We start from the raw sequence: 15,362 nt of genomic DNA, 5'->3' as shown, positions 1-15,362 counted from the left end.
TTTAAGCTCCAAGCTCTAAGAAATGCGGTTCAGATGGACCTTAATCCAGTGAAAACTCACAAGTCTCTTGACACAACCCAAAAAGTCATCAATGACTATAAATCTGAAATTCGGTGAGTAAAGCTCATAATACGACTGTTTTTTTCTCGTTAGATGTGAGCTTGTTGAGTTTATTTATTCAGTTTTTCTGAATACATTGAATATATGTGAGTTAAGCCAAATGAGGTAATGAGATATTCCCATCCTATTAACACCAAATTTGAATCCCAAGAAAGGAGTAAGGATGTGGATGATGGTGACTTGCAGGCTCTGCTGGTGGAGACAAGTCCTTCTGCTGCCAGACGTGACAGGGCAGCGAGACAGTGCTCGTGAGCTGGGACCCAACAATTCTGCATCAGATGCACGGATGCCAGGGAGCTTCATGCAGTTATGCGCGTGGAGATGTGTGCAGATTTCACAGCCTCATTTACCAAAGCAAGAGCCCCTACCAAAGTGAGCACACCCAGCGCGGGTGGAAGGACTGAGTTAGATCTGCACATGACACAAGTAAGACAGCGCTGAGGATTCTCATGATGTGACAGGTCCATGCAACCTGAAGAGCACCCGAAACGACACTCATGTGTCTAGATGTGTGCTGGGAACACACAGTGACCCACATAGAAGAATGTTCTCCATTCTAATTCAAGCTTTCTTGCTTGCTGAGGTCTTTAGAGAGTTCTGAGTCTCGGCCACCCAACCACTAGCCAGCTGTCCTGTTCCGCCATCTTCCCTTCCCACAGCCACCAGTTGAGTATTAGAAAACTAGACCTCTGTGTTCCTGTGCCATCTCCATGGACAGTCATCACAAGTACAACCTCCACACTCAGACCTCCCCCTGAAATTCAGGAGCTAGCTTGTGAAACACCCCCCCTGGTTGTCCTTGGAGCTGTCTCAGGCAAACCCCACATTGCTGTGGGCATTTGTCTGTGTCTCTGTCTTGAGGGAAGCTCTAAACTCTCTGACCTCCCCTATCTCCTAGACACTTCTCAGTCCCCTGGGATGACACTGGGTGTTGCTCAAGATTGTCCAAAGAATTAATCAAGTGATTGGTTGCATAATCGAGCACTTAAGGGTGTGGATTTGACTGTTCCTAGAGAGGGCTTAAAATAAGGCAGTAAATAATTTCCAAAGACCTTAGCTAATGGAAAGAAAATTAACAGCATTTTCAAAGGATGCCTCTTCAAATCACACTCAAGGTATTATTAATCTAGCTAGCACTGAAAACTCGCCAAGGCCTGAAGTAGATTACCTCATGTCCTAATGTGGAGCTTGTGATGTGTGTTGACACAGACAGACTTGAACATATTTGGTGTTAACCAGGACAGCTCCATAGCCTCTTGTTTAGTTCATGAGACCTGCAATTACTGGGCCTCTTTTTTTCAAAACTTCAAAGGTGGTTGTTTGTTTAGGATACAAAGTGTTAATACCAATTTTAAAAGGTGATTTACTTAAGTTGCTGTCAGTCTGCCCTAGAGAAATCAAAATCAAATAAGACTCTCAAAACAGGTTGGCATCCTCTTGTCTTCAAATTTACGTTGATATTTTGGTTTTCTAGAAATACTGTAACTAGCAAATTAGCTCTACGGTCACTATAGCATTTTGAGTTTACTTTCTATTTGTAAACAACAGCGAGTAACTTGCTGTTGTTGCTTTCTAATATGTTCTTGTGTATTATTTTCTGTCTTGTAGGCAAACAAGGAAACTGCGTGATGCTGAACAAGAAAAAGATCGAGCATTGCTTAAGAGCATCATAAAAGTCTGGAAAGAGATGAAGTCCCTTCGAGAGTTCCAGAGATTTACAAATACACCCTTGAAGCTCGTTTTGAGAAAGTAGGCCCTTTTTTCAAAGATTTGTTTTATTTGGGCTTTATCAGGCATAGAGAAAGTTGTATAGAACACAGGTACAATTTTTAAAATCATTACAAATTAATAACCATTCCTCGGGTAAAAAAATAAACATTGCCTATATCTGAGAAGCCCCCACGTTCTAGCCCCAGCTGTATTCCCCCTACCCCCATCTAGAAGTAACCATTTCCTGGATTTTCAGTTTTGCTATCTCTATAATCCCTAAAACATATAGTTCAATATGCCTGTGTTTGATTTTCACATAAGTGAAAGTACATCGTGTTAGTTCTTTGGTGAAGTAACGTGTGTTACTGTGTTTGTGAGATTCAATTACTTTATGGCACATAGTTGCAGTTCATTTTCTTTGCTTTATACTACTGCATTAGATGAATGTAACAAAGTTTTTGTAGATTTACTCTTTAGCTCCAGAAAGTAGATTTTATTTTTTTTTTTTAATAGAGGCATGTTTTATTTATTTATTTATTTATTTTGTTTGTTTGTTTATTTATACAAGCACTGGGTACAGTCAGAAGCGCGGGAGGGTGAGAGAATTCACCAGAGCCAGAGCGGGGAGCAGAGCAGGCAGAAGGACCGAAGTACACTGCTGAGGGGAGCAGCGGGCGGCAGGAGAGGTCTGCGCGCCATGCGGGACCCTCCTCCGGTGGCCGGGGAGCAGCCGGGGATCGAACTGGCGCCGCAGAGGCCGCGGGCAGCTTCGCTACCCAGCGCTCAACTGCTGCGCCACCGGGGAGGCCCAGATTTTAATTTTTTTTATTGAAGTGACATTGATTTACATTATAGGTGTTTTAGTTGTACAGATTATAATTCAACATCATGGCCTCCACCAAAATGTCTGGTTTCCCTCCACCACCATATAATTGATGTCCATTTTCCCATGGATGGACATTTGAATTAATTCCATTTTTCAACTTAGTAGATAATGTGTGCATGTCTTTTAGGGCACATGCACATGCACATGAAGGTTCCAGAAATATACCTGGGAGTAGCATTGTTGAGTTTTAGAAGATGCACTTTTCATGGGGATCCCAAACATTTCCCAGCTCATTTTGACACCGGTGGGTGGGGCTGGGGGCACACATATAGTGCCCTCCTGAAGAATCACACAGCCCATGGCTCTACAAAGGCATCTCCCAGGTCTAGGGCTCCACAGAACACACCACAACACACAGTGTGGGCAGATCTCCTGAGGGCTTGGCATTAGCGGCAGAATCACCAAAGAAAAACCCACATCATCACCCTAGGTCAAAAAAGTGGGTTCAGGAATTCAGTAGCAACATAATGAAGCGCCTCCTCAAAGGCTTGAGTGAATGAAATACCACAATTTAGCTGCTGCTGTGGGCTGTAGTGGCTCAGTTCACCCCTGGGCATTTGACTAAGTGGTGGCCAGCTCAGCTCCCCTTGCCACCGGTGTGCTGGGGCTAGTGACTCCCTACCTCCCTGTGCCTGCTCCCCCACCCCCGTGGATAAACATGAATTATAAAAGCACCTGCCTCTCAGGGCCAGGAGCTGATGGGCGAACCTTTAGAAGAGGTTCCAGCATATAGCAAGCCCACGCTTCACCAAAGTTGGCTGTTGTTCTCTGACTTGATCTTAAGAAATAACCAAGATACTGTGAATTATTTCCAAGGGAAAAAGTCGACCAGAAAGCAGACAGTGAGGCATATGAAGCAGAAATCCAGGCTGAAACGAGCGAGTTGGTGGAGGAGCGCATGGAGGAGCACGAGCAGCAGATGGCGGAGTACAGGGCCGCGCTGCAGCACTGGAAGGCCTGGAGGAAAGCCCAGGTCTGCCAGCAGCCACCACCTCGGGCCGGGCTAGCCAGGGGACAGGCCGGGACAGGGCAGGGAAGCTGGGGTCCCCTGCCAGCTCTGCTGGCTCCCTCCCCCCCCACACTGGGGGATAAAAAGGATGAGGTGGTGAGTTCATAATGCAATTGATAAAAAACCCCCAGCCAGCCGGTACCAGCACCAGCTATTCTCATAGCTGGCCCTGGTGTATCACTCTGGTTATTTGAGTGAACTAACAAGTAACAACAGGTAATCACTTATGCGTGTGTCCTAAGCTGCAAAACACTTAGCATTACACACGCATTATCCCACTGAATGTGGAGTGTGGATGCTTCTGGGTTTCCCTGAGAAAAGCGTCTAACTTTGTGTGCATGACTCTGCAAAATTGAACCCAAGAGCAATAAGTAATATATCAGGTGCCCTGTGATGCCACCTGGCTCGCAAGTCTTCAGTTTCAAGATGCGTCCTGAGCTGTTAGAACCAGTAATTAATGCTTTGCAAGTTCAGGGGCCGTCACAGGGGTCAGTGCTTTCTGGGTATAACCGCATTTCAACAGCCCTGGAGAGTGGTCCCGAGGACTGTTCCCAGTTTGGAGATGAGAAAACGGAGGCATCGAGAGGTCCCATCTTAGCAGCCTCCCCAAGTGGTCGCAGGGGCTTGGGGAGCAGCTGGGTTGGCCTCCAGGCTTGTCTGGATCTGAAGCATGCTCTTCAGTGACTTTCCAAATTCCTGTCTGGCCTAAGCTTGCCTCTTACCCAACAGAGAGCCAAACAGAAGAAAAAGCAACAAGCAGAGGAAGACCACCCCGATGAGGAGCTGGGGGAGTCGCCTCCCGAGGAGGAGCTTGCAAAGCCCGTCCCTCCGGAGCCTGCGGACCAGGCGCTGGTGGAACAGCAGGTGCGGGAGCGAGTGGCCCAGAGCCGGAGGAGGCCCGGGGAGCCCACGCTGGTCCCGGAGCTGAGCCTGGCGGGGAGCGTGACGCCCAATGACCAGTGTCCCAGGTGAGTGGACTACGCAGCTAGGAATGAGGTTGACGGGGACACAATTACACAAGCGCCAGCACACACGCGAACACAGACACTAGGGTGTGCATCTCCTGACAGCAGGCGTGATGGGCTCCATCGCTGATTCTCTGTAAGTAGTTCTGAGACTAAGCCATGGGAGACTCAGGCATCTGTAGTTTGGGTGATAGGATTCATCTACCTACGGGCGCGCACTACCTGATGCTGCCAGCAGGAGGCGCTCTTCCCACAGGCTGCCTACCTGGCTTCTAATTTGCAGCCTTTATCTGTAACTGGCGGTTTCTGCCTACTAGTAGCATCCCACTCCTGGCACAGACACCTGGGTTCCCTGATGGCCCTTGATTTCAGCTGTGCTGGAGGCCAGCTTCTCTTGGAAAACCTCGTGGAGCTTCCCAAGGAGCTGTGGACATTCCCTGTACCTCTTTGGGTCAGGCCAGGGAAACATACTCTCCAACGTTGATGAAAATAACATCTCTTGTCATTTGTGTGTGATGCCTAAGACAGAAACAATCAGAAGCTTCATTTAGCATATATAAAGCTGTACATAATCACAAAAACACATGTACATGTCCATCTTTTATTTTTTAAGATGTATTTATTTATGCATACAAGAACTGGGGTACAGGCCAGAGGTGGGGGGTTGAGAGGATTCACCAGAGACAGAGTGGGGAACAACAGGCAAATCCACTGAAATACACTGCTGAGGGGAGCAGCGGGCGAGACAGGAGAGATCTGCTGAGCCATGTGGGTCAGCTCCTTGGCTGGGGGTTGAACTTGTCCTGCAGCAGCTGCAGATAGCAAGATAGTGCTGAGACTTAACCCCTATCACCACCAGGGAGGCCCCTAATACTTTATTTTAAATTGTAGCTTCTTGCACATGTTCACATGTTCCCTCAACTCTAGCACTTATATGCTAACACCACCACACTATTCTCCAGCACTTAATTAGCTATTTCCAAGCCACAATGCAATAGCATATAGTTCTGTAATGAACATTCACAATGCATGACCACGTAGAAGGATATTTTAATTTGTAAATGATCTAATTTATCAAGGTGATGTTTTTTATAGCACTGTAGATGATTTAGGGGTACAGATCCATACCTCTTCACACACGTCTCACCACACCGCCTCCCAGGGACACATGTTTCATTATATCAGGCTCTGCCAGACCTGTCGCTGCTGGGGTGAGCGAGGAGTCGCACCTGGTGCTTCTTGCTCTGTTGAGATACCACGCGTATCGCCTCGGTCAGGTCATCCCCCTCTGGCTGCCGCTCACCTGTCTGCCCCGCCGTGCAGGGTGGAGGTCTCTCGGAGGGAGGACGTCAAGAGGCGCTCCGTGCACCTGAAGGTGCTCTTCAACAACAAAGAGGTGTCCAGGACCGACAGCCGGCCGCTCGGCCCCGACTTCCGCGTTCACTTTGGACAGATTTTCAATCTGCAAATATTCAACTGGCCGGAGAGCTTGAGCCTGCAGGTAAGCGGGTCCTGATGGACACTCGAGGGAGAGATCAGCGCCTCCTCGGCACGGCGGCCCTAAGGGTCTTGGCAAAGGAGATGTGTTAACCTCTGACTCCTGGAAATGCCGGCAGAGTGACTGGAGAAGAGCCAGATGGGTGGGGGGCCAGGGGCTGGGGACGAGGAGGGTTCTCCGGCTCATTCATGGGGGGATGCTTCAATATCACTGTCTCCAGGGCTCTGGCATGATGTTCCAAAGACATGGATCATGCCTTGCTCACCGCTGGCTGCGATGGAGGCAGAGCAGAACAAGCAAATCTCCCGCCAGCCTCCTCCACACGACCTTCTCCGTGTCCACGGCACGGTCATGGCCTCGGGACCTGCCTCAGCTCCAGCCTGAGCTAGCCAGCTCTGTGCAGAGCCTTTTCTCAAAGAAGATCACGCGTGTGGCTCCAAGGCCTCCGTTTCTAGAGGACACTGCCCATCCCGCCACGGTCTCGGGCGCGCTGCTCTCGTGGCGAGTCCCCCCCAGGTGCCAGCAGGATCGCGTGCTGCGAGCCAGCCTGTGGGTCGCGTGGCCTTGCTTGCCGCCAGCTCGGGCAGCACCGCCGGGCCTCACCCACCACTTACGCGGCAAGTCCTCATCCCCAGCCACCACGAGTGCCAAAAACGACAAAGTGTCCTGCCCCTCGCTCTCTGCTAAGCCTAGATGTGGCTTCAGAAGCCTCCTCAGCACAGAGCTGCGGCAGCCACTACCTGTGGGCTACGAGCGCTGCTGTGCCTGGTGATTCCTGCCGTTTACATGCAGGCCACTGCTGGGGCTCCTCATCCTTTCTGCTCTCGGGTCCAAGGCTCCCCCTCCCTCCCCTCTGGGGGCTTCTCCTCCTCTGTCCTCTCAATGTGTATGGGCGAGGGAGGGAGGGAGGTGGGGGACTCTGCCCACTTGCTTTACCTGGGTCTCACTGTGTGCCCACCTGCCTTACCTGGGTCTCACTGTGTGCCCACCTGCTTTCCCTGGGTCTCACTGTGTGCCCACCTGCCTTACCTGGGTCTCACTGTGTGCCCACCTGCCTTACCTGGGTCTCACTGTGTGCCCACCTGCTTTCCTTGGGTCTCACTGTGTGCCCACCTGCTTTACCTGGGTCTCACTGTGTGCCCACCTGCTTTACCTGGGTCTCACTGTGAGACGCATGTCTGAGCCTCCTGAGCCCTCTGCGCCAGGATCAAGACTCCATTCCTGTCCCCACACACGCGCTCTAGCTCTCTCTACCGCTGCACCCGAGCAAGAGAGGCCTTTCTCGGCTGGGGTTTCCAGGAGCCAGAGTTCCTGGCGCAGTGCCCCCCTGTTAGGATGGCGAGGGGGCTCTGGAAGGTTTACCATCTTATGCCACTGGGGGGCGCTGTGCTGCTGGGCTGAAGCCCACTCTTCCCACATGCCCCCTCCTGCCCTGGCGGGAATGTGGGCACTCGAGCTAAGTTTACAGATTTCACCGCAAAGGGAAAACCATCTCTTCAGGATAAAACTTGATAAAGTCAACATAACTCCAGAGGCCAGCTCCAAATTTTGCTGACCCCTGACCTTCACCAGGAGGGGCTGCTGGTGGTCCCTGGGGGAGTCAAAGAACAGCAGAGATTTCCCTTGTTCTAGGCTTGGGACCCATTTCAACCTGCTCTCCCCACACCCCTTGCAGAGAAGGGGCTGCCCTCCCCCATTCTGCCCCTGCAGAGTGGGAGCCTCCTAGGAGAGCAGGTGGAGAGCTAGAGGGTGCAAGAGAGCGGCAGCTGTAAGGGGGCGGCAGGAGGCCGAGGGAGTCCTTGCAGCAGACACCTCCTGAGAGTGCACGATGCTGGAGGCAGGTGCTGCCCCCACCCCAGGGGACCGGCCAGACCTGTGCTGGTCAGCGAGAGTGCAGCCACCTGGGCAGCACGTGAAGCCCCACTCAGGCCATTCCAGATCTCCTGAAGTGCTGTGGCAGGAATGTCACCCCCCACCTTCCATGAGTGCACAAATGTCTGGCTTCACGTGGGTTCTGAAATACACAAACCGCCTTCTCTACGATCTCCTGGTCACTACCTTGAATACCAGCTGGCTATGGGTGTGACAACCCAAGGCATTTTTTAAGGATAACATCATATTTTCTAAAATAAGATGAAATGGAGTTTTTAGCTGCAAAAGCAAAACTTTATCCCATAATATCAAGAATATGCTCGGAGGCCGGTGAGCTTGGACCTAAGAGTGAATCGTGCTGTCTTCTTTTAAACAGCACAAATCAAAGGGGCCTTGGCTCGGTCCTTGCACTTTCCTTAGAGACGTGGTCACTGGTCAGACCGTGTGGAATGGCTCTGTGGCCCAGCGATTGAGTAGTGGCGACAGAAGAAGTAAAGTTAGGGGCGACTGTATTTTGACCCTCAAGGCCTAGCACTGTGCCACTTGGAAATTTTCTATACAACTGCAAGTTTTGGATCAGAAGATTCAGGAATCATTGGCAATACCAGGAGGGTCAGGGAAGTTGCTTTAAATGCATCCATGTGTGTCAGCACTGCCCAGTCTTGAATTACGTATCTCAGAAAAAGTTCTGAGATTCCAAAAATGATAACACATCAACTGATGACTCAACAGCCAACTGTGAATATTTCTCACTTGATTTAAGAGCCAACTGTGTGTCTAACGCTGAGCCAGGAGTGTAGTTTAGAATGCCCAGCCCTGCCGGGGAGCTGTAAATCCAGCCAGGAGATAGAGAGAGAACCACAGAGCAGCCGTACTTGGCGTGGATGAATATGTCCCTCGAAGGAGCTGTGTCGATGGTGACATTAGATCTCATGTGTCCTGAGCCACAGGCTCGGAGCCACCCAGCCCGGCTTGAGATAAGAAATGCCAGGCAGTCCAGCAGGAGATAAGGCCTGAGCTAGCGCCGGCAGTGAGGCATGGGATCGGAGCTGGCGGTGGAAATGGGAAGGAAGAAGGAATTAGAGCAACACCACAGCCTCGAAAGAAGGACTGTGAGGGGCCTGCTGCCCTGGTGGTGCAAGGGGTGAAGTCTCAGCACTATGAAGCTATCCACAGCCACTGCAGCAGGCGTTGGATCCCCGCCAGGGAGCTACCCACATGGCACAGCAGACCCCTCCTGACGCCCGCTGCTCCCCTCAGCAGTGGATTTCACTCAATCTGCCTGTTCTGCTCCCCACTATGTCTCTGGTGAATCCTCTCACCACCTCACACCTCTGGCCTGCACCCCAGTTCTTGTATCCATAAATAAACCTTTTTTTTTAAAAGAAAAAGGAGGGCCTCCCCTGGTGGCGCAGTGGTTGAGCGCTGGGCTGCGAGGCTGCCCGCAGCCTCTGCAGCGCCGGTTTATTCCCCGGCCGCCGGCGAGGGTCCCACAAAAAAAAATAAATAAATAAAAAAGGATTGTGAGGAAGAGAAAACAAGAGACATATGGGTTTTGAAGTGAAACATGTCTGAAGTCAAATCCTAATTTTGTGACTTACCAGATGGGGGGGTGAGGGGAAGTTTCTCCCCCTTTTTGAACCTTATCACTGCACCTGTGGGGTCTGTTACCTGGCTTCATCCTTACACAAACCATCCCTCAGAGGGACGTGTAGAGATTAGACAAGATAACAGACCCGAAGCCCTCGGTGGGCTCATACAAAGAGGTGTCTTTGGGAAGCAAAATTTTTGCAAAACATGAAAAAAAAAATCTTAAAAGGCAAGAAAGCACATCACTCTGAGATGATCCGAGAATAAAGGGAAACATGGGCAGCTGGAGCAGAGCATCCCACCGGGGCTGGAGGGTGGACTGTGACCTGTGGCCTCCTGCCCCGTCCTTGAGCTCAGGGTGACGGCAAAGAGTGAACAGGCCGCAGGTGCTCACACCACCGGGGAGAAGATCCGAGAAGGACTTGGGCAGGATTTCAGCAGCTCCCAGACAACCTGAGGCCCTGAAGGGACGAATTCATGAGCTCTAAGTAGTAGACCTGACCCCTTCCTCCTGCTGGCATCACTCTCTGATCTAACCTAAAGCAGCTGGGAGAGGCGGGCGCTCCCTCTCTGGGCGCCCCCTGCGTTGGCTTGAATAGGGCGACTGTCGCGGCCTGCTCTCACTCACCCTCTCCCCCGGGGGTCAGGCCATGCAAGTGGACAGGGCGTCTCAAATTTGGCACGGACAGGGTGCACCTGATCTCCGCGGGTGCCACGGAAGCCCACGGCTCAGCTGTCCCCTCTGCGATGGGGCTCCCAGCTGGACGGCGACCGGCCCGGCCCTCCATCTGGGAGCTGAGCCCCGCTGATTGGGGCGCCTCTCTCCTCCCTGCAGGTTTACGAGACCGTGGGACACAGCGGCGCCACCTTGCTCGCGGAGGTGTTCCTGCCTGTTCCTGAAACCACCGTGGTCGCGGGGCGCGCGGCCGTGGAGGAGGTGGAGTTCAGCAGCCGCCAGCTCGCCGCCCCGGAGCACGAGGGCGTGGGAAGCGGTAGGCGCCGGGACCCCCGAGCCCCCCCCCCCTCTCTCTGACCTCACTTCTCAGCCACCAGGTCGTGACCTGAGGGTGTGCGTGTCCGATCATCCCTTCCTTGGCCTCTTGAACACACTGAATGTATTTGTTTAATCCCCTGCTTGCTCTACTGTGTATCTTGCTCTACTGCGTATCTTACCGTCCTGGGCCATTGCCTCTCACTCCTGGGGACTCATTTTCTCGTGCGTCTGGCCACTTTTTCTTGGGAGCTCACAACTGGACAGTGATCTGCGAGAATTCTTGAGGCCCAGAAGTCTGGGGCCTACACTTGCCGTAGCTTCACGCTGATACTAGCGAGCTGGGCGGCCAGTGGTCAGCGACCCTCTCCGACATGGCCTTCCTCGTTCACCCCGTGGACAGAAGAATCCTTTGATGTCCTCTGGGGTCATATTTAATTTTCAATATGAAGGGGAAAATCTTCCCAACACCCAAAGACACTGCGCAGGGCAATCATGGTATTCTTTGTGTGAGTAACGCTACTCGTAGCTCCAGAGAGCGATGCTTTCATGAAAATTTCTTCTCCCTTTTGTTGACTGAACACACGGCCCCAAGATCTTTTATCATTTATTCCTAATCAGCGGCCACCACACCGGTGTGGCTGACTGGGTCTGCAGTAACTTAGCCAGAGCCACAGCTTGGGCTGTGTCCAAGCGCTTTGCAAGCAGAACCAACTGGACTGGCTGCTCCAGCTTGGGGTCCTCCTGTCTCTTCTCCAGGGCCTCTGCACATCTCGCTTCCTGGCTTTCCTTAGGCCTTTCTCCAACAGTTTCCCCCCCTAGAGCCTTTCCTACCGCCCCACCCAACAGTTCAACCTGCCCCCACCCTTAAAACACAAATGTTCCAGAGCCTTCCTTGGCTTATCACCCAGACGTGCCGGCCATTTTCTCTTCATTCTCCCATTTGATGCCTGTCTCCACTACTTGAATATCAGCTCCCCGAGGTGCAAGCGCTTAACGTTTTTGTTTCTTTACTGCTATTTTCAGTGCCTGGAAGGTACTGTTTTAGACAGAACCCCATTTTAGACAGAAGAAACGAAGGCTCGGAGAAGTCAGGGCCTGTCTTCGGTCACGCAGCTGTTGGGAGGGAGCCAGAAGCAGCCACAGTAACAGCCACTGCGGAGGCCTCATCCTGGCAGCGTCTAGGCCGCCCGCAGCTGGCCCAGGGCGGCATCGCTGGGAGATCAGGGCTGCAGACTAGCACTGAGGCGCCCCGCCAGCCCCGCTGGCCCACCGCTGTCTGCAGTTTGCTCTCCTCCCAACGCCGGGCCGGCTCCACTGGCTCAGCGCGTCCTGTTCGATGGTGTTCCTAGGGGTGCCCTTCTCCTTTGAAGCTGATGGCAGTAACCAGCTGATCCTGATGACCTCAGGGAAGGTGTCCAGCAGTGTGGCGTGGGCCGTCGGAGAAAACGGAGTCCCTCTAATCCCGCCGCTGTCACAGCAGAACATCGGATTCAGGAGGTAGTGTGGGCTGGAGCAGACGGGGGAGCTTGCGGGCACCAGCCGGAGCCACAGCCAATGGGGGCTGCTCGAAGCATCGAGTTCTTACCTGGATCCTCATGGGCCAGGTCTTCAGAGATGTTTATTGTTCTCCAGGAGAAAAATGTAAATACTAACAATTTAACAAACGGGGCATTTGCCAGTAGAAGACACAGCGACGGCCCCGACCCTTATTTAAGCTTCTCGCTCCGGGGAGTCTGCTCCAGGAGGGGCGTGCTTGGCATGAGGTTGTGTGTGTCTGGCCCTCTGCAAGGTAGAACCTTCTGGTTATATCAAAGTCTTCTTCTCAACCCCCTTCTTAGAACCTTAGATTTCTGCTAAGACCAGCAGAAAGGGCCCCAGGGATACTGAGGTGGCTTTGTAGCCCCCTCGAAATAACTGATGACCAGCTTTTCATTTACCTCTGTCCATTTGAATGTCTTATTGGGAAAAATGTCCATTCAGTTCCTTTGCCCATTTTTATGAGATTATTTGTGTTATTTGGGTTTTGCTATTGAGTTGCATGAGCTATTTATATATTGTAGCTATTAACCCGTGATGGTGTGCTCTGCAAATGTCTTCTAGCACCGTTTGTGCTCCTTGATTGTCCTTCTAGCATATTGAATAGCGACCATCAAGGAAACAAAATGGTGGACGTCCTTGCCCGTGATCAAATTTTTTCTCATGGAGCATAAGGACCTCCATGAGCTGTGAGTCCCCTGGGATTTTATGGTTCGATGCAACCTGCTCTCTGGCGAAGCCACCTCATGCAGCCAACTTGGTTTTCAGTGCTTTGAAGAGAGCAGATGCCATCTCATCTATTGGCACGTCAGGACTGACGGACATGAAGAAGTTGGCCAAGTGGGCAGCAGAGTCCAGGCTTGACCCGAATGACCCCAGCAATGCCCCTCTGATGCAGCTCATCTCGGTAAGGTGGCAAGAGGCTGGGCACACACCACTCTTGGCTTGGCGTGGCCATGATGGCATGGCTGGGTCCTTCACACTCGTTTCTTTCGCTACCTGCCCTCCCTGCCCAGGTGCTTAAGCTGCACAGCAGGTGTCAATTCCAGCAGCATCTTCCTGGCGGTGTATCAGGCAGGCGCTTCACTCCCAAGCCTGTGCCACTGCATAGGTGGGGACAAGCAACCAGCAGCTGCCGGTCAGCTCTGGCCGGCACACACTCACTGTGCAGTAAATACAAGCAGCTGTTGCTTTTGTGGGATGACGCTCTTACCTCTAAACTCTGTGCAGCCCTCGAAGAAAGGTCTTATCTTGCCCCTTCTACAGAGAGACACTGAGGTCAAACGCTCAGTTACCTGCCCCAGGTGAGCACATGGATCTGATTGCAAAGCACATGCTCTTTGCATCACACTTTTAAGAAATGGTGATTTTGTGTGTCTCCTTGTTGAATGATTGATTAGGTTATCATTTAGGTTTCATGTAAGTATTTATGTGATCAATTGCTAGTATCTATCATACATTTAAAATTCCTTTTCCTGTCGATTTTTAAATAAAATGGAACATTGGTTAGGAAATGGTTGTATTGATATCGTATGCCATGTTTTTACTCCATAATTCCCACAAAAGCCTAGAAAACAAGTAAATGGTCCAGAAAATGTCCATCCCGTGTCCCTGTTTATCCACAGGGTAATTATAACCGATATAAAAATTTCCATGTCTCTCCCGGTCTTTATTAGATAACTTCAAAGCTTATTCCAACTTTCGTCTTTATAAGCTCTCCTTCTAAAACGATACCTCTTAATGTGGATAAGAGAAATATTGCAAAGAACAGCCCATCTCACCTAACGTGTTTTCTCTTCCATGCCAAGTATTCAAATCCCACTGTGGCCACCATCTTGAAATCAGCAGCAAATGATACCTCTGTTTGATCCATTTTGGTCCATTCGCCTCCCTGTGGAAGGACAGGATGCAGGGGCCGCCTTCCCCTCTGGCCTCTGGTATAAAGCGAATTCTCCACCAGGATGTCCTTTGCCCCAGCACATCTCAGCTCATGGCTTCCTCTCTGCCCAGGAGGTCATGGTTGGCAAAGCTCCCAGCAGTGGAGTAGGGGGCAGCCCACACCTGCCCAGTCCCGCTGGTTCGGGCAGCAGGTGCCCCTGGCACTGAGCGTGTCCATCACCCATTTCCCAAGGGCACGCAGCACTGCTCAGAGACAGGGAGCGTGGCCAGCAGCGCAAGGGGCTGCTCAGCTGACCCAGGGCCTTCTCCTACCATTGGATATGAATAGATTTTGAAGCTATATTTTTATATTTTAATATCTTTTTGTAGACCGTGTGAAATAGTTTACAGACCGTGTACCCAGCTAACCTGATTTTCAGCAGGCACCTAGGAAGGCACTGCCAGAAATCTCCTTTTTTCGGCCTGTATAGTGTGCCTAACACCTAGTATCAGGGAGCAAGCACGCCAAAAGGAACCTTGTAAACTTTTTGGGAAAATGATCACTGTTGTTACTATTTTAATGTGTTTTGTGTTTAAATGAAATGTGGGGGCCTCCCCAGTGGCGCAGCGGTTGAGCACTGGGTTGTGAAGCTGCCCGCAGCCTCTGCAGCGCCAGTTCGATCCCCAGCTGCTCCCCGGCCACCAGAGGAGGGTCCCACATGGCGCGCAGACCTCCCCTGCCGCCCGCTGCTCCCCTCAGCAGTGTACTTCGGTCCTTCTGCCTGCTCTGCTCCCCGCTCTGGCTCTGGTGAATTCTCTCACCTCCCGCGCTTCTGACTGTCCCCAGTGCTTGTATAAATAAATAAATAAATCTTTGAAAATAAATAAATAAATAAAAATGAAATGTGGGATAGCGCCAAGTCTCTCGGTCCAAAACTGCTGAGTGTTCACTCCCCAGAGCTCAGGGCCCAGCTTCTTCGCATGGAACCCGCCCTGATCTGGGGGTCGCATTTTCTGCTTTTCGTAGGTGGCTACCAGCGGTGAATCCTACATCCCCGATTTCTTTCGACTGGAACAGCTGCAGCAGGAATTTAACTTTGTTTCAGACGAGGAATTAAACAGATCCAAACGATTCCGGCTTCTTCGTCTTCGAAGCCAAGAGGTGCCAGAATTCCGAAATTATAAGCAAGTCCCAGCGTATGACCGAGAGATCATGGAGAGGGTGTTCCAGGTGAGAAGCTGTCGAGAAGGAGCTGGCAACGGGGAGATGCTGCTGGCCGTGCGCTCTCCGGGGACATTGCTGT

At 51.5% G+C, this 15,362-nt stretch overlaps 1 protein-coding gene across 1 annotated transcript in view; it reads left to right on the top strand.

Moving 5' to 3' along the window:
• The window catches only part of CC2D2A (coiled-coil and C2 domain containing 2A), a gene marked incomplete at its 3' end in the record, with an annotated part of 60,708 nt that overhangs the window by 22,046 nt on the left and 23,300 nt on the right, over window positions 1-15,362 (top strand). The window contains exons 10-18 of the mRNA XM_084233769.1: window positions 7-113; window positions 1,729-1,869; window positions 3,533-3,689; window positions 4,455-4,693; window positions 6,014-6,191; window positions 10,486-10,642; window positions 11,994-12,141; window positions 12,949-13,087; window positions 15,086-15,289. Coding sequence (XP_084089895.1) covers window positions 7-113; window positions 1,729-1,869; window positions 3,533-3,689; window positions 4,455-4,693; window positions 6,014-6,191; window positions 10,486-10,642; window positions 11,994-12,141; window positions 12,949-13,087; window positions 15,086-15,289 — 1,470 coding nt within the window. The remainder of the gene's footprint in view (window positions 1-6; window positions 114-1,728; window positions 1,870-3,532; window positions 3,690-4,454; window positions 4,694-6,013; window positions 6,192-10,485; window positions 10,643-11,993; window positions 12,142-12,948; window positions 13,088-15,085; window positions 15,290-15,362) is intronic.

The sequence above is a fragment of the Talpa europaea genome (assembly GCF_964194135.1).
Source record: "Talpa europaea genome assembly, chromosome: 5".
In the NCBI taxonomy this organism is placed as follows: domain Eukaryota; kingdom Metazoa; phylum Chordata; class Mammalia; order Eulipotyphla; family Talpidae; genus Talpa; species Talpa europaea.
Note: the sequence above shows the minus strand (reverse complement) of the source record. Positions and strands in the feature narration are given on the sequence as shown.